The 18,373-nt window shown below is 54.0% G+C and overlaps 1 protein-coding gene across 1 annotated transcript in view; it reads right to left on the bottom strand.

Annotated features, from left to right (window-relative positions):
• Positions 1 to 18,373, bottom strand: part of Hspg2 (heparan sulfate proteoglycan 2) — a 98,952-nt gene that overhangs the window by 24,329 nt on the left and 56,250 nt on the right. The window contains exons 35-55 of the mRNA XM_090335613.1: positions 13,762 to 13,854; positions 13,370 to 13,450; positions 12,961 to 13,191; positions 11,501 to 11,614; positions 9,891 to 10,018; positions 9,656 to 9,742; positions 7,500 to 7,558; positions 7,198 to 7,365; positions 6,956 to 7,066; positions 4,692 to 4,792; positions 4,423 to 4,603; positions 3,238 to 3,363; positions 2,946 to 3,098; positions 2,725 to 2,867; positions 2,337 to 2,472; positions 2,101 to 2,255; positions 1,785 to 1,926; positions 1,030 to 1,175; positions 805 to 940; positions 281 to 432; positions 35 to 170 (exon numbers count right to left, since the gene is read on the bottom strand). Of these exons, the coding sequence (XP_090191739.1) occupies positions 35 to 170; positions 281 to 432; positions 805 to 940; positions 1,030 to 1,175; positions 1,785 to 1,926; positions 2,101 to 2,255; positions 2,337 to 2,472; positions 2,725 to 2,867; positions 2,946 to 3,098; positions 3,238 to 3,363; positions 4,423 to 4,603; positions 4,692 to 4,792; positions 6,956 to 7,066; positions 7,198 to 7,365; positions 7,500 to 7,558; positions 9,656 to 9,742; positions 9,891 to 10,018; positions 11,501 to 11,614; positions 12,961 to 13,191; positions 13,370 to 13,450; positions 13,762 to 13,854 (2,779 nt within the window). The remainder of the gene's footprint in view (positions 1 to 34; positions 171 to 280; positions 433 to 804; positions 941 to 1,029; positions 1,176 to 1,784; positions 1,927 to 2,100; positions 2,256 to 2,336; positions 2,473 to 2,724; positions 2,868 to 2,945; positions 3,099 to 3,237; positions 3,364 to 4,422; positions 4,604 to 4,691; positions 4,793 to 6,955; positions 7,067 to 7,197; positions 7,366 to 7,499; positions 7,559 to 9,655; positions 9,743 to 9,890; positions 10,019 to 11,500; positions 11,615 to 12,960; positions 13,192 to 13,369; positions 13,451 to 13,761; positions 13,855 to 18,373) is intronic.

The raw sequence follows: 18,373 nt of genomic DNA, 5'->3' as shown, positions 1-18,373 counted from the left end.
ATTCCTTCCACACCCCAGCTTGATGGTCACTTACGGTAGGCAAAGTTGGCCCCCTGGGTGCTGGTCACCATGACGGTGATGGAGGCCTCCTGGCCATTGCTGGCCCGGCACACATACTCTCCTGCATCCATGGGGGAGGCCTGGAAGATGTACAGGCGGGAGCCGCGGACCTGGACAGCCACGACAGGTGGGTAAGGAGGCTTCCAGAGCCCAGAGGATGTCCCGCCACCACCCTCCACCCTCCACCTGTGCATTGTCCCATGTTCCAGGTGCTAAGTACCTGGTGCCGGGCAGGAAGGCTTCCTCCACGCTTGTACCAGGTGACCTGTGCGTGGGCCTGCCCTGCCACCACGCAGCTGAGATCCAAGGTCTGCCCTTCAGCAACCTTGGAGGAGGAAGACTCGATCCTGACCGGGGGGACCGGTCTTGGGGCTGTGGGGACAAGAGGGAAGGTAGTGGAGTCTTCCAGGAGAGAACACAAACTGTCCGCGTGGAGCCGGCTCAGCTGTATGGTCCGGGGTTCTGAGCCTGAAGCCCTCGCTTGGCTCCTTTACTGATGGAGGCTGGGGCAGGTATTGAGGTTGGTGATAGGGAGTAAGGGAGTGAACGACAGGAGGTAGTGAGGCCACTGGAGGACGTGGCAGGGACAGAGTTGAGGACACTATGGCTAAAGATATCTGGCAAGCCTGGGCAGAGCTCTGCAGCCTGTGCCTCGATCGCTGCCTGCCCAATCAGTCACTCAGGCCTCACCCCCTGGAAGGCTCTCAACCTCCTCCAGCTTTCCCTGTCACTGGGGACACTCACCAGAGACGGAGTCTGAGGGCTCGATGGTGACCAGGACAGAGGTCTCCATATGCTCTGAGCCAAGGGTCACATGGCACATGTACTCGCCTGAGTCGGCAGGGGACACCTGGTGCAGCCGCAGCAGGGAGCCATGGGTCTGTTTACAAAGAAGGGGGGATTGGAAGGTGCTAGAGCAGCCCCCGGTACCGAGCCCCTCCAGCAGGCTGGCCCCAGGGGCTGCCGTACCTGGTGCCGGGCAGGGAGGCTGCCTCCACGTTTGTGCCATGTGACCTGGGCTTGCGCAGGTACCACACACTTCAGATCCAGGGTCTGCCCCTCAGCCACGTGGGAGGACGAGGACTCGATGCGGATGTGCTGGGTGCTGCCGGTGGCTGGGCACAGAGGGGCTGGTCAAAGGCTTAGACTTTGGCCTCACCTGCAGCCCTGGCAGATGGCCCTGGGCAGCGGCTAGGCCACAGCTGGAGAGGCCTAGGGTGAGACTTTGTGGCTGGAATGTCCTCTTCTGCCTCAGCATGGATAGTCAAGGGAGCCTCCTTCTCCCCCCTCTAACTCAGCCGCCATGCCCCTCTGCCCACCATGCCCTCAGGGAGAAGAGATATGGGGGGGCCAGAGCCCTGCACTGCCCGGCTGGGCTCAACCCCACTTCTTCTCCCTGTTTCAGTATGGCTCACCACCATACCACAGATGGTGTGTTCTCCCCTTCACAAATGAGGGACTGGAGGTGGACAAAGCCCTGTGTCAGGATGCAAACCCAGGCCACCCCAACTCCCAACTGTGTCACCTTGTACTGCTATTTGCTGACAACTTTTTTAAACAGTGCCAGGCAAGCTGGACCACTATCCAGCCTAGCTTCCTCCCTGAGAGCCCATGCGGCAGGATCACAGCCTGCCCTGAGGTCACCGAAGAGACCACAGGTATCCTCCCCCACAGTGGGGAGACCCCAGGACTCCGTCCCTTCCTGGCAGCACCTGGCTCCTCACCTAGGCTGGGGCCTGAGGGGGTGCTGAGGACAGAGACGACAATGGAAGCCTCCTTGGGGCCCAATTCACTCTCCACGCGGCATACATAGTCTCCGGAGTCAGCTGGGGAGACCTGGGGTAGCCGTAGCCGGGAGCCGTGGACCTGGGCAGTGGGGCAGGGGTGGGAGAAGATAGGAACAGGGGCTGGACTCTGCTGTCCTTAGACCTGATTGCCACTGTGAGCGCTGGAGGTGAGGGAGTCCGCCCTAGCCCTTTGCTGGGGAGTACTGGGCTGCGGGAGCCCCCACCTCACCCCATAAGTTTGGCGGGGTCCTACCTGGGCATGGGGAGGCAGGCTGCCTCCTCGCTTGTACCATGTGATCTGAGTGTAGGTCAACCCTGTCACTGCACAGTTTAGGTCCAGTGTCTGCCCTTCAGTCACAGATGGTGAGGAAGACTCGATCCTCACTGGCAAGGTACTGGCACCTGAGGCTGTGACCACGGGCAGGTAAGCAGACCCCAGGGAGCCGGAGTTCATCCTCCCCTCTCCTGTGGCCCCGAAGTCCCCTGTACCTGGCAAGACGACCACCTGGATGCGTGCCTGGGCGGTGCCTGTGGGGCTGGTGGCCACGCAGAGGTAGAAGCCGGCATCGGTGAGTGTCACAGCCGGGATGAGCAGCGTGGCAATGTCTGTGTGTTCAGAACGGGCCTGATACACAGAGAGGGGTCAGCTACCTGGCATGGGGCCCAGGCACACTGGTAGACTGGGCAGAGGGCACCGATGTGAAAGGGGAAGGGACAGAGCTGAGATCAAGTCCCAGTAGGGTCCTGAGAACCATGGAGCCAGTGAAGAGATGGGTAGGGCAATCTGCTGGGTACAGGGTTCGGGAGCCAGGAGAGGAGAGGGAGGTAAGGCTGGGCTGGGCTGAGCCTGGGGACCTGCGAGGTTCCATCTTCTCACCTGTGGAGGCAGGCTGCCTCCTTCTTTTCTCCAGGTGATGCTGGCACTGGGCACACCTGCTGCCCTGCAGTACAGCTTCACAGTGCGGCCCTCAGTCACCTGTGTCCTCTCTGGGCTCACCTGGACCCTGGGTCCACTGCCACCTGTGACAGAACCCCCCATGAGAATCCCCAAAGGGGTGCCCGCAGGCCCTGGCAATTGTCTCAGGCTGGACCTCTCACCTTGCACCTGAAGCAGGGCTCTGGCCACATGCTGTCCAGCACTGCTGTAGGCTCGGCACAGGTACTGGCTCTGATCTGAGGGCTCGACGGTAGGCAGGCGCAGGATGCCGTCACGGACCTGAGCTTTCTGAGGTAGCTGGCCACCAGGGCCTCCTGGCATGGACACATGCAGTGAGCAGTCTCTGGGGCTGGCCTGGCTCGGAACTCCCTTCCCCAGTGGCCACCAACCCCATGGCCTTGACTGCCCTTAGGGGAGCCTGGCCCCTGATGGTTACTGCCATCTCTATCTCACCTGACCACTCCAGGGTGGGCGAGGGGTTCCCTGTGGCACTGCAGCGGAACTCAGCCATCTGCCCAGGCTGCACTGTGAGCTGTGGTGGATTGATGGAGACCACGGGGGGAGACAAGGTGCCAGAGGCTGTGGGGGGGGTAGAGGGGTGGGGAGAGAAAAGAAGGAGTGTCACCAGATCCACAGCCACAGCCTCCTTGCCACTGTTTCTACCCTAGCCCTGGTGGCCATGTCCATGCTATAGCCACAGAGTTTCATAAACAACAATGACCTCGTTGCTTCCCTCCTTGAGACCTGCCCATGCTCCCTATTACTGAAGAAGAAAATCCCAACTTTCTACTCTTCTCTGTCACAGGTAGATACGTCTGCAGTATCTTCCAGTCCTCATATACCTTTTGCCCTGCCGTTCCAGCCCCAGGCTGGCTTTGCTTTCCCTTAAAGACATCAACATGCTCCTGGCACCAGGGGCTTTGCATGTGCTGGCTCTAGGGCTGAGATCCTGCAGAAGTTCACCGATAAGCTCAACACCTTCTTCTCCTCCCCCGCCCCCCTTTTTTTTGGTTGAACTCTGGGCCTGGGCGCTGTCCTTGAGCTTTTCAGCTCAAGGCTACACCCTACTCCTGGACCTGGAAATTGTTCCAGAGCCCCTGGAGCCACAGCGCCACTTCTGGTTTTCTGGTGATTAATTGGAGATGAGTCTCTAGGTCTTTAGTGGCCAGGCTGGCTGTGAACCTCGATCTTCAGATCTCAGCCTCTTGAGCAGCTAGGATTACATGAGCCACCTCACCCAGCTCACCTTTTTCTTTAGATCTCAGTTTGGACGTCACTATCGGCAAGTCCCCAGGCCCCCAACAGTTTATCCACCGACCCATTCTCATCTCCCTCACTTTTTTTTTTTGGACATAGCATCTTACTTTGGGAGCCCAGACTGGTCTACCCATTGGGATCTTTCTGTTTCCTCCTTCAGAGTGCTGAGATTTACAGGTCTGTCTCTCCCCCTAGATACTGCTACCCCCTCACACATCCCATCGCCGAGTATATCTTATTTATTTCTCCCTTGCTCCCATCTCCTCAGCTAGGCCATACACTTGAGGGCTGAGATACTGTTTGTCCTGTCCCTTGCTTCCCCAGAGCCTAGACCAGAACCTGGCACAGGCAGTGACAGGGTCAGGTAGTGAGAAAACATGCCTTGCACATGCAGAGTGGCTGTCCCCATGTCCATGGCAAACATGTTGGAGCCGGTGCACGTGTAGGTGCCTGCGTCACTAGGCTGCACGTTGCGAATGGTGAGGATGCCGTTGAAGTCCATGGCTCGGGAGGGCAGCTTCTCATTGTGCAGGCGCGTCCATACCAGAGTGTAGGCTGGGGACTGCAGGGCAAGGGGGCAGGCTGAGAGGCGTGTGCGGGCTCCGAGACCCCAGGATACAAACTTCCCCCACCCCTCTTTGCTCACCCACCTTGCTCCTGGCTGTGCAGATGAAGGTGACGTCTGCTCCAGGGCGCACACTCTGGCTCCGTGGCTCCTCCACAGTCACCGTGATGGGCTTGCTGGGGGCCTCTGTGGGACAGGAAGCCTCTAGTGAGCAGGGGCTGGTCAGGTCCCTGTTCTGTCGCCATGTTCTTTCTCTCTCACCTCTGCCAGTCCACCCTTCCTCCAGCCTGTAGTGCAGAGAGCTGAGGGCTTCTTTCCTCTGGGCCACACCCATCTTTTCTCTCCCTTGTTAAGGAATCACGCTCCTCAAACTTGTATGTTCCAGAATTTTCCATTTCTGAAAGTGACCCTTGGCCTCATTTTTCAACTGCTTAGCCTTCAAGTCAATATCTTTTTTTTTAAGTACCACTTTGAGCCACAGTGCCACTTCCTGTTTTCTAGAGGTTAATTGGAGAAAAGAGTCTCATGGACTTTCCTGCCAGGCCAGCCAAGATTCTCAGCTTCCTGAGTCGTTAGGATTACAGGCCTGAGCCACCAAGCAGCCCAGCACTATATATTTATTTATTTTAAGCAGGCACCAGTGGCTCAGGCCTGTAATCTTAAGTTACTCAGGAGGGTGAAATTTGAGGACAGCAGTTAGAAGCCAGCCCAGAGAGGAAAGTCCATGAGAATCTTACTTTGACTTAACCAGTGAAAACAAGCCAGAGCCTCCGTTTCCTGAGTGTTGAGATTACTGGCATGCACTATCCTTCTCAGCTCACAGCTAGACCTATTGCTTTCTGCCCATTTTGAGGTTTTTACCTTTCTATATCTATATAAGCTGGTGATTACCAATCTTGTTAAAGCCTGACCTCCAAGGTCATCTCTGGCTATATCTCTCCAGTGGAGGTGACCTGCCCTTCCAGAAGTCCTTTTCCTTCTCTGCTTCCTCCTAGCTCACTGGCTGCTCCTTCCAGATGCCTGCTTTTCCTCTACTTTTTGGTATGTTCCTCTTGGAGTTCCTTCGGGTTCTGTGCTAGGCCTGACCTGCAGCCATACCACCTGTGGCTTTAAACTACATCCTTGTGTTAAGTTACCAAATTCATTTCTTTCCAAGTAGATTCAGATGCACATGGCCAAATGCCTGGCTGCCGAACTCACTCTAACATCTTCCCGCGCCCTTCAAACCTTGAGTCCGAACCACAATTCCCTCTGACCTTTTGAGTGACCCAAGGTCTCTTTGCCCTGTCACACCCATGCCCAACTCATTCCCACCAGCCACTGCTTTTCTTTGCTCATGGCCTTTCCCTGGCTACCAGTGCCCACTGCTCATGCGTGGGGGTGGGGGCAGAAAAGTGCAGGGGGATGATTGTTCCCATAAAGGCTCAGCTAATAACAAGGAAGAGCTGGTTCCCTGGGTACTGAAGTGTACTGGGAATTGGGCTGGAGGGGCTCTGAGGCTCATAGTTTTCTTGAGCAAAATCTGCTCATGATAATTCCCTTGATAACGTTTTATTTTTCTGATCCTGGGGCTTGAACTCAGGGCTCAGGTGCTGTTCCCAAGCTTTTCCGTTCAAGGATAGTGCTCTACCACTTGAGCCATTAAACAGCTTCTGGCTTTTTCTGAGTGGTTTATGGAATATAAGAATCTCAGACTTTCCTGTCTACACTGGCTTCTCACTTCAATCCTCAGGTCTCAGTCCCCTGTGCAGCTAGGACTACAGGCCTGAGCTACCAGAAGCCCAGCTGATAATATGCTGCACTGCCTCCCTGACCCCCTCCCCCCCTTTATTAAGTACCTTCTCTTCCCAGGCCTGCTGCCCTTCCCTGAGCTTTTAAATTTTATTTTAGTGTCACCAGGGTTAAACTCAGAGCTTCAGGCCACTTGAGCCAAGCTTCCAGCCATTTTTGCTTTTATTTTTCAAATAGGAAGTCATGCTTTTACCCTGATCAGCCTTGGACTTTGATTGTCCTACCTCTACTTCCCAAGCCTGATTCCCCTCTCTTTGAGCTTCTTGCTCACAAACCCTGTCTCAAGTTCAGCTTGAGGGAAGCCCACAGGAAGACAACTCCAAACTGACACCTTTATCGATATTCCCACAGCTCTAGAACCCAGACCCGGGGTAGCTCTTGCCCTCAAGGATCACAGTTAAGTCCTACCCATTCTCTAAAACAGATCTGAATCCATCATCTCTGTCCAGCTGCATGGCTGCTGTCTTCAGCCTGCAACCTCCCCCACTGCCTGGCAAATGAATGTACCCTAGGCTTAGGGCTGTGGTGGGGTGGGGCTGTGGTGGGGTGCAGGCTCACCAGAGACCAGCAGCTCTGCCCGGCTGTTGCTGGTATGGTGGAGGTTCCGGCAGGTGCAGATATAGACACCGGCGTCAGAGGGCTGCACACTGGGGAAGTGGAGCTCGGAGCCTGGTGGATGGGGAGGGCAGCTGGTCGGTGCCCACGTCCCTTCTTCCACCCAGCCCCAGACACAGGGACAGGACTGGGCATGGCAATCACCAGGTGACATGTCAACCTTAGGAGCCTGGGGCTGTGGGTACCTTGATGTCGCTGTTGGGCACTGTTGGGCACAGGCCGCCCATCCTCCCGCGACCAGTAGAAGTAGTGGGGAGGACTCCCAGTGACCTTGCACTGCAGGGAGTGGGGGGCACCCTGGGGTACCATGCTCCGAGTGGGATGCACCTGGACCACCAGAGGGGCTTCGTCTGCTGGGGGGGGAGGAAAGGCATTTAGGAGGGAGGTCCCCGCATACAGATCTTCAAAAGACAGCCCCGTCTCTCCCAAACTCTCGGGGTTTCCTGCCTGGTACATCACCCTCACCCCACATCAGGACCCCACTTACCTTCAGGCAAACAGCGGCCCCCTGGCACATTGGGATTACCCACATAACCTGGGGCACACCTGTCAGGAGAAGAAGGTCAGCGCTGTCAAAGTCCCAAGGGACCTAGTGCCAAATGGTAAACTTGGGGAGCTGGAAGCTCAGCCTGCGGTCTACTGTAGGGTGGAAGCTGAGAGCTTTGGAATAACTTTGGTCCCCAACTCGGGTGCTCAGGGGGCAGAGAGAGTGTAAGCTGGCTGGAAAAAGAAGGGAGGCAAGGCCTTTATTCTCCATAGAGCTACTCATTCAACAAACGTTTATTAGGCAACTACTATATGCCAGGTACCACACTATGTGCTGGAAAAACCAGAGCAAACATGGCCAGGTCTGTGGTCTCGTGGAGATCATATTAACTGGGAAGCCAATCTGGAGACATTGTGTGAAATGAGAGAAACTTGTGGGCTGTGAGGTCCCAGAGTCCTGAAATCAGTAGCTTCCCAGAGGAAGGGACAATTGGGCTACTGTATCTGCTCAAAGCAGGCTGCATTTTCTTTCAGAGAAACTATGTGGTTTGTAAATATGTATGTATATAATTGTTTCTTCCCTGAACTTGTTTCCAATTACAGGCTCCAGGAGGCTGAGGCAGATCTGATTTGTTTGCCCCTTTGTCTCCAGCACCTCAGCACACTGTCTGACACATAGTGAATGAACACACACTAAAAATGTGTTGAGTGGAAGCCGGATGTGGTGGCTCACGCCTGTAATCCTAGCTACTTAGAAGGCTGAGGTCGGAGGATTGAAGCCAGCCCAGGCACAGAAAAAGTTTGTGAGACTCTTATCTCCAATTAATCACCAGAAAACCGGAAGTGGTACCGTGGCTCAAGGGGTAGGGTGATAGCCTTGAGCTGAAGAGCTCAGGGACAATGCCCAGGCCATGGCGGACAAAAAAAAAAGTGTTGAGTGGGCTGAGGTGGCTCATACCTGTAATTTCAACACTAGGGAGGTTCAAGGCCAGGATGAGCTACATACAAGACTAAAAAGAAAGAAAAAGAAAAAAGAAAAAACTGGGTATGGTGGCTTGTGTCTATAATCCTAGCCACATGAGAAACTGAGATTGGGAGGACTGCGGTTCCAGACCAGCCTGAGCAAAAAGTCCAAGTCTGTAAGCTCCAATCGCAAAAGATAAAGCTGGGGATGATGTGCTCGTCATCTGCCAGGAGTGTCATCCAGGCCAGCCCATGCAAAAGGAGACCTCAATCTCAAAAATAACCAGAGCAAAAACAGCTGGTGGCATGGTTTCAGTAGTTGAGCACTTGCCTAGCAAGCCTGCAGCCCAGTACCAGTTGGGCACCTGTGCCTCATGTCTGAAATCCTAGCAACTCAGGAGGCTAAGATCTAAGCATAGTGGCTCAAAGCCAACCTAGGCAAGAAAGTCTATGAGATTCTTGCCTCTAATTAACTAGCAAAAAGCTAAAAGTGGAAGTGTGGCTCAACTGATCAAGCTTCAGACTTGAGTGAAAAAGCCAAGCAAGATTGCAAGGCCCCGAGTTCAAACCCCAGTATATATATATATACCATGCCCCCCCCACCCAATCCAGTACCATCAAAACAAGCTAAAAGAAAACAAGAAACCAGTATTGAATGAATCAGTGAAGCAGGAGTTAACTAGGAAGAAGAGGGTTTGGGATGAAAAGCATTCCATGCAATGAAGACAGGTAGGTACCAGCAGTTGTACAGGCATTAGCCTATAATCCTTGCTACCCAGGATGCTACAATCTAAGAATGTAAGGATCTTGGTTCAAAGATAGCCCGGACAAGAAAATCCATGAGACTCTTATCTTTGAGCAAAAAGCTGAAAGTAGAGCTGTGGCTCAAGTAGTAGAGCACTAGTCTTGAGAGAAACAACTAAGGGACAGTACCCAGGTTGTTCCTAGTATTGGACCCCCCCAAAAGTGAGGGAACAGCACATGCAAGATCTATACCCCAAGAATTCAGAAAGTTTAATCTAGCTAAGTGGGAATACTAGTAGCAAATCCTCAGGAGCTTGGGCTAGCATGTCCCCAGGGTACTGTGAGTGTGGGAAGGGTCTGGGACATGCTGAATGACATGAACCTAGTACCCACCCACCTAGGGCTGTCACCAAGGAGTCTATCATTCCCCACTCATGCATGCACACTTACTGCTCACAGTACTGGCCAGTGTAGCCGGGTTCGCAGGCTGTGCAGCGGTACCCACCGGCTCCCAAGCTCTCACAGGTGCGGGAGAACCTGGGGGAGGGGAGGAGGAGGTCAGGCCATCTGAAGTCCCCTCCCTCCCCTCCTGCTCCAAGGCCCAAGGCAGCGGCCTCCACCCCTCAGCAGATTCCTCCATCCTCCTATGGACATTCATGCTTGGGCCTTGAACAAGGGCACCCACATGTTCTCTGGGTTGGTCAGTGGACAGGCACAGGGCTGGCAATCCTCAGGCGTCCCAGCAGTGGCATCTCCATAGTAACCAGGTGCACAGAGCTCACAGAACTCGCCTGCAGTGTTGTGCTGGCATTGCTGCAGGGCATAAGGGGATAGACATTAGCTGCTGCCAGGTAAGATCTGTCAAAGCTCGTTCATCTTGGCAATCTTCGGATCTAAAAATGTCATGATCCCGTATCTCAGCGTTTTTAGTACTCAAGGCTAGCGCTCTACCATTTGAGCCACAGCTCCACTTCCTGTTTTCTGGTAGTTCTTTGGAGATAAGTGTCTCATGGACTTTCCCGCCTGGGCAGGCTTTGAATTGTGATCCTCAGATTCAGCCTCCCGAGGAGCTAGGATGACAGGCGTGAATCACTCGTACTCACACCGGGGTGGACTTACAGAAATACTCACAGAAGGTCACAGAGGGTGAACTGTAATAGTCTAATGGCTCTGTCAACCACCTGGAGGGCCACACACATCACTTCAAGTCCTGATATAAGCCAATATGTACGGAAGTAGAAAGAAGTTTGTGAATGAATGAATGAGTAAAACTGACTGCTGAATATGATAATCTCCTGTTCATATGTAAAATAAAATAAGTTGGTAGACGGGCGCAGAGGCTCACGCCAGTAATCCTAGCTACTAAGGAGTTTGAGATCTGAGGACCAAGGTTCAAAGTCAGCCCAAGCACAAAAGAACCGGAGACTCTTCAATTCACCTCTAGAAAAAGGGAAGTGGGGCTTGGCTCAAGGGTAGGGCAGTAGCCTAGAGCTAAAGAACTCAGGGCCAATGCCCAGGCCCAGGGGTAGGGTGGGTAGCCTTGAGCTGAAGAGTTCAGGGACAGTGCCCAGGCTGAGTTCAAGCATCATGACCCACAAATAAATAAATAAAATAAAATAAAATAAACGGGATATTGGTGGCTCACACCTATAGTCCTATCTACTCAAGAGGCTGAGATCTGAAGATTGAGATTCAAAACCAGGCTAGCAGGAAAGTCTATGAGACTTTTACCTCTAACCTCCAAAAAGTGGGAAGTGGAGCTGTGGCTCAGGTGGTAGAGTTCTAGCCTTGAGCAAAAGAAGCTTAGGGATAGTACCTAGGCCCTTAGTTCAAGAACCAGGACTGGACCAAAAAAAAAAAAGTGTAACTCTTTATACAAGGCCTTTGGGTCTAGTATTCCCAAACTAAATTTGCCCAGAAGAGCAAGAGTTCTTCATTCTAAGGGAGACATTCACGGTGGCAGCTTCCTTTCCACTTAGCTCTAGTTTGGGCTGGGGGCACAGCTCAGCTTAACAGTGATTGCTTTAGTACACAAGGCCCTCGTCCCCAGGACAACAAAAAAGCATAATAAATCTCTCTAGGCTATCTCCTGCACAGACAGCACATGTTGCTAATGAGAAATGGTAAGAACCAAAGCTTCCTTTACAAAGAAGGACGGTACTTCATAGTCTCGCCATGCCCACAGCCCCTGAGTGCCCTGGCCTGCTGACCCAAGTGCTGTGACCTTGCCCCTTGTCTGCCTTACCAAGTCCCTCCCATCCCTCCCTTATCCCTGGGACCTTGCTTGCATCTCACCGAGCAGGCTCCAGTCTCTGGGTGGCACAGGTCCGAGTGGCCGTTGCATTCGCAAAGCTCACAGTGGCCAAGGTAGAGTCCACTCCCAGTACGTGTGTAGCCGGAGGCACAGTCCTGGGGGGTGGAGGGGAGGCAGAAGGTTTGACTGCAACCAGAGCCAACAGACCTAGCCCCTTCTCTGTCCTTTTCCCTCCAGTGTGTAGAACTCTACACTGTTTTTTGGAGGTGACATGCTGGGCCCGTCCTCTGCCCTGCAATTCCCTGCAACACCCCTGTGCCCCCATCTTTCATTGCTCTTGCCACTCCTGAGAGGGGCTGTGTCTGTGCCACCCTGAAGCCTGAGAACAGGGGAACAACAGTTCTTCTTCAATGCAGATTCCTTTCCCTTCAGCCCAGGCTTTTGTTACTGAAGGTTCTGGCAGGAGAGGTGTAGAGAGGAACTTTATGCCTAATGGAAAAATGGTCTAGGGATGAAAAGATCTTCCAGTGTGTGCTGGTTCACCAGCCAGATGTCATGCATAGCACCAAAGGGTTCCCATGCTAGAGAACTTTGAGGAACATAAAAATCTGAATTTGGATTTGAGAATTTGCAGCAACCAAAAAGGTGCACAGGTGCGAGTCAGTCTAGAAGTCTAGTCAGAGACGTGCTGTGCTCACACCTGGCCTCTCTGATGCCCACCTGGCCCTGCAGGGGTCCCCCTTCCTATGGCTTGAAAATCACTGTTCAGATGTTGGATGAAAACTTATCGTGTGCCCTCTTAAAATACTTGTAGCTCTAGTCATCTTTATCGAGGGCCACTCAAATAACAGCTTTTTATTCTACCCATTACCCTCGTTCTCCATACAGCTCCCCAGCTCCATCTCTCTCTTCCTGCCCTGTCTACCTCACCAAACAGATAAGTTTTCTGGCCAGCTCTGATCGAGACACACCCTTAGCAGTCTGGCCTTCCCCGCTCCAGGCCTTCTGAAGTGAGGTCCTAGCTGATTTTCCAAGGGTGATGCTATTGCATGTAGATTCTTATATGCTTCTGCTGATTGGATCTTCCCTCCCCACTGCTCCCCTGCGAGCATGCCATTGTGTTCCTTGGGCTTGAGTCCCCTGTGTTTCTGTGGGTCTCAGTGACTCTGTGGCCAGCTCAAAGATGCAGGCCAGATCCAAGCCTCTGGGGGAGGGCGGGACATGTCCAATGGTTAGGACACACTAGAGTGCAACAGACCTGGGTTCCAATTCGTTTCTGCTTTGTGTTGGCCATGCATCCTCAGTTATACCACTCACTGCCCAGCATCTTCTCTACTGGAGGGAGGGGATAACTCCAGCCTAATCGGGGACACTGGGGGAGTGACTGTCGTGGCGTGGAGCTGGCATGGAATTCAGGGGTCATTGAGCTGACAGCAACCACAGGTTGGTGACAATGTCTACTAGTCAGATTGCTGACATCACTAGCTGGCCACACACTCACCTGGCAGGATAAGCCGACATAGCCTGGAGGACAGCGACACTCCTCTACCTCAAGAGCCTGAGGCCCGTGGGAGGGTCCTGGCCTGGCAACCTCCAGGCTAACGGCACTGATGCTGGCGGTCCTTGGCACCGAAGAGAAGGTGGCCCGGATCAAAAGCTCATCTAGGTCGGCTAGCGCCATGAGCAAATGCTCCCGAGTGGCCGGCTGCCCATCTGGTCGGTGCCAGAATTCCTGGGTGGAGGGATGACAAGCATGGGTGGGGGGACCTGTGCTTGGCAGTCTACCCCCGAGGCTCCCGCACCCCTCTGCTTTCCAGCATCAACTGAGGCTGTAGGAGAGGACAAGGAGGGAGGTCCCAGATCAGGCTGGAGGGCTGGCAGGCTGAGACTCTGGTGGCCCCGGTCCTTACCTCTCGGAAGACGATCTCGTAGTTCCTCCTCTCGGGGCCCAGGGGGGCAGGCTGGGAGGCCACCAGCATGATGTTGTTGCCCTAAAGGGTCACCAGCGAGATTCAGAGGGGAACTGAGGGGTTCTTGGGATGGCAAGGGGTCCCCACGAGTCCCAGGTTCTCTGAACCTCTTGGTCTCCCATCTCTCTGCTCTCCCAAGCTCCCACGACATCCAGCGCCAGACCCATAGCCCTCCTTCCTCCCCGCCACTGGCCAGGTCACAGCCTGGAGAGTGTCCAGCCAGGCAGTGGAAGGCCTGTGTCAGGTCAGCTGTGTGCTGAACTGGGGGGACAGACACGGAAGGCTCAGAGCCTCTTCCTCGAGACTGGCCACCGTGGTGTCTGAGGGCTCACCGTGATCTGGATGTCGGGGTCGGAGAGGGGGCTGCCCTGGGGTCCTGTAGAGTAGGAGAGAGTGTATCGAAGCTTCCCACCATAAGCTGCCACCTGCAGAGAGGCAAATGTCTGGTTACAAGCTGCCTGGCCCAATCTGGGACCACACAGGGGAAGGGTGCAGCCTCTGGGGGCCTTGTGGGACCCATTTCACTTCCTCCTCCAGGAGACCAGTGCTGGACCAGTGGTGGTCCTGGAAGCCAGCTATCTCTAGTCCTATCCACCTTCATGCATGTTGGGACGGCGGGGGTGGGGGGGAGAGGACACGGACTCAGTGACCTCTTATTGGCTTTATGTTGTTCCTCGCTCTCCATTGCCTCATGATCCCAGCAATAAGCTCCAAGTTCCTTTCACAGACGGGGATTTCCCATAAAGCCGGTAAGGGGAATGACAGGGGCCACCAGGGGACGCTGTGACAGCCACCAGAGGCTTTGCTTCCTTTAGTGGCTTTTCTCTCCCCAGATTCATTTCCCTCTTTGCAAACACCACCGTGGTCCTCTTTAAAGTATGACTCCTCCCCTCCACGCAGGCCACAGGACTCTAGGGACCTGTCCCTCGTCCACAGTGGAGAGCAAGCTGGGTCTGGCCAGTGTGCACAGTGCCAAATCAGGGTGGAGGACAGGGTGGGGCTGTATGCAGTGCAGCCCATTCCGACTGCCCTCTCTCCTATCAGGTCAGACTGGAGAGCACAACCCTTTTCTTTCTACTGGGACAGAGACATGCACTTCTCCAGACAAGCTAGAGAATTGACTTCAACTGAGATAACACCCAAATGAGCCCCTGGATCCAGCTATGCCAGATATAAGATGACCTTGAACGTGGGCTTAGATTTTCAGTGGGTACAACTGCAAGTGTCCTTATGCTTGTTGGTCAGCTAAGGCCTCAGCTCTGCCCCTACTGGATAGTCCTTTCTCCTCAGGCACCAGGGCAGACCAGCCAGCTCAGTAACAGCTGCAGCAAGCCTCGACCCCCAGGTCAGTGTGTGTGTTCATTCAGTTGGCGAGCATTTATTGAACACCTGCTGGCCACTTGCCACACACCCTGGGGGATACTCTCCACAGCCAGGCTCAGGGTGTGGTGAGCAAGTGAAGGAGAAAGCAAGTAGCAATGGAAATAAGTGGTTTCCTGTTTGCTCTGGGTGCCAGCAGGTTCCCAGCCACATCTGTCCAGGACTGGCTTTCTAGGAAGTTACACGCATAATTAACGAAGGGAAAGGCTCTGTGGTCTGAGTGACCTGGGCTCAAGTTCCAGCTCCACTGCTGGATATCCTTGCACAAGACACCCTCTCGGAGCCCTCCTTCCCTCCCATGGAAACAGGAGGAAGGCTGACAGCTTGAAGAGCATCACAATAACCCAGGACACATACTGAAAGCAGGGAGCCCAGAATGTACATCAACGTTTGACAACTGTCCACACCTCTGACTCTATCGTTGGCTCCAGTAGACACTCTTAGGTTTGCTTCCCTGCTCTGTCTTGTCTGTGTTTCTGAATGCCAACTGGCTTACAAATAGTATATACACACGGAAGAGGCTGTCGACACTGTTCAGAAAACACAGTGGAAGCAATGTGAACGTGAATATTAACACTAGTGATGATAATTACAATGGGGTCACGAGACTGAGTCTTGTGCAAAGCCAGGGCCTATGTGTGAGAGCACACAGCAAGCACTTAATTAATGCTCCATAAATGAATGCGTACAGTAGCTAACACAGGGAGGAGGGCTGTCTGGCCTCTAATACTTTAGGATTCTCTGCTCTGCTCCCTCCCCCCATTCCTCCCCCAGCTCCTTATTACCTTGTTCCCCAGGAAGGCCCGGGGCAGCTGCCAGTAATAGAGGCTTCCAGGAAGCAGAGAGAAACCCCCGTAGGAGAGTAAGAACTAGGACAGAAGGCAGGTGGTGAGAGTTGGGGGCAGGGGGGGCCCAGGGGGCAGACGTCTCCTGTCAGGGACCCAGACCGGCAAGGAGGCCCATCCCATCCCTGCCCAACGGCCCAGGTCCCACACTGCTCTCTGGACAACTTGTTTCTCCCTCAGGACCAGGCATCTCAGTTGTCCCCTCTGGGTTGGGTATGGATCATCAACTCTCTTGTCTCATGTGTTCTTCTCATGGACTCCAGGATTAATGGGGTATCCTGGGAAACATCTAAAAATTTAGTGGTTCTTTTTGTGTGTATTAAAAAATGATGGATGGCGGGCACCCGTGGCTCATGCCTGTAATCCTAATTATTCACGAGTCTGAGTTCTGAGGATCGTGGCTCAAAGCCTGCCCTGTAGAAAAGTCCATGAGATTCTTAATCACCAAAAAGATGGAAGTGGAGCCATGGCTCAAGTGATAGAGTGCTAGCCTTGAGCCCGAAAGCTCTCACACCTTAATTCTAGCTCCTCAGGAGGAGGAGACCTGAGGATCATGGATTAAAGCCAGCTTGGGCAGAAAAATCCATGAGACTCTTATTAACCAGCACGAAGTCAGAAATGGAAGGGGTAGAGTACCAGCTGAGATGAAAAACAAGTTGTGTGTTCAAACCAGCTCTAGTACTGGTACACATATAAAGAAGTGTGAAGTGCGGAAAGCATGGTGGGTAGGGGTCCTTTGAGAGGGACATTTTGCCACATACCTGAGAACTTACTGGGGAAGACACAGAATGGGGGGAGGAGGAGAAAGAGGAGGAGGAGGAAGAGAAGGAGGAGGAGGAGGAAGGAGCTGTTCGCAGAGCAGCTGCAGGTGGGGGATAGGGAAGAACCCCCTGGAAAGGGGGCTGTGGTTGCGCAGCAAAGCTGGCAAGAAGCTGCCAGATTTCAGCATCCACCCGCCTCTGGGCTTCATCCATCTGGGGGACCAAGAGAAGAAGGACAGGTTGAAGGAAAGGGGGAGGGAGGGAGGGAGGGAGAGAGAGAGAGAGAGACCTATGAGGCTGTACCCCAGGTTGCCCCAGACCCAGCCAATCCCTGCTCTGTACCATCTATGCAGCCATGGCTTCTAGGAGCCTGAAGGGTATCCTGGAAATGCAGAGGGTACCAAGAGACAGTAACAGACAGGGCTGGGAGCCAAGGCCAGCAGTATTGGAGGCAGCCCAGGATGGTGTGGGAGGAGATGGGAAGGGGCCTGATTTCACATGGCCCATAGCACAGCAAATGCTTCTGGACTGGGTCAGACTAAGCCTGAACTAGCATGGAGGACCAGGGTCATGGTCAAGGCCTGCTCTTTAGGGCCCCCTAGAAAACTAGTCCCAGCCACACCTTGAGTTACCTGAGGTGCTCGTTGTGCCCGGCCCCTGCCCTCTGGGAGTCCCAGGAGCCTCCCAGTGGTCACAGCTGCCCGCCATTGCTCCTCTGAGAGGGACGTGCGGTTCTGATAGGGTGGAGTTCACAGCACTCAGCCCTCCCACGGCCCAGAGTCACAGACATGGGTCTCTCCCCAAGGACATGGTGGTAGAGAGGTCCCACTGATGGGGGAGGGAGGCACACCCCCCCCTTGCTAGGGGACACAGGCACACAGGGTACTGGGTGGCAGTACTGGGTGAAACTCAGGGGCCAAACGGTCATGCAAATTAGCATCAAGTTCGTTTCCTGGTCACTATTCTGACCTCACATGGCTTGTACCACTAGGACTAGACTACAGAGCTGGGGACGCTCAGAGCCATGCACCCTTGCTAGTCCCTAACTTGGCAGTAGTGCAGGGCCAAGTGCCAACTCTCCAATCAGCAGGTACTGTCTGAACTTATGCAGCCCTGCCTGGGCACGAGTCTCTTCCCCCACCCCCCCCACCTCAAGTTGGGAGCACCCAGGAACACACCATGCCATTGCACGCTGCTCAGCAAGGGCCTACCTGGTGAGCCCGGCGCATCCGTGTGAAATACGCCTCCCTCTGCGAGGCGTGGGAAACACCAGGAAGGAGACAGAGAAAGGTCTAAGAGCCATAGGCAAGGAGGAAGCAAACAGAAGAGGAGAGCAGCAGACAGACAGCCCTGCAAGAAGGCTGGGCAGGGCTGAGAATGTGGCTTAAGAGAGCTTGCCTAGCACGCATGAAGCACTGGGTTCTATTCCTCATTACCATATAAACAGAAAAGGCCGGAAGTGGTGTTGTGGCTCCAGTGGTAGAGTGCTAGTGTTGAGTAAAAGCAGCTCAGGGAATAGTGCCCCTTGAGGTGCATCTGATTTACACTGGCTTCCTCAGCCAGCAGAGGACTCCCAGGCCAAGCCCCAAGTCCCCCAGGAACCCCCAGGTACCCCCAAGTGCTTAAGGAACACAGGAGGACCGGCTGTCCTGAAGTCTATCTACCCCTATGGCCCTGTGCCCCAACACTACCCTCTTCCCTCCACAGTTTGTTTCACAGTAGAAAAGATATGCTCAGCAAGGACCAGCAGACGATGCATGTAATGGAGGAGACTAGAGAAGTTCCCTATCCTTTCTCCTTGGTTTCCTCCATTACGAGGTAGGGCAGTGGTGAAATTAGACCTGTGACAGACAGGTGGGAGTGCTCGGAACAATGCCAAGCACACAGTGTGAGCTCAATAAATGTGACCTTAGTAATAATTACCACACCTGGAAGAGGCATGGGGGCCCACAAGCGGA

This window comes from Megascapheus bottae, chromosome 6 (assembly GCF_031878675.1).
Source record: "Megascapheus bottae isolate mThoBot1 chromosome 6, mThoBot2.hap1, whole genome shotgun sequence".
Taxonomy (NCBI): domain Eukaryota; kingdom Metazoa; phylum Chordata; class Mammalia; order Rodentia; family Geomyidae; genus Megascapheus; species Megascapheus bottae.
Note: the sequence above shows the minus strand (reverse complement) of the source record. Positions and strands in the feature narration are given on the sequence as shown.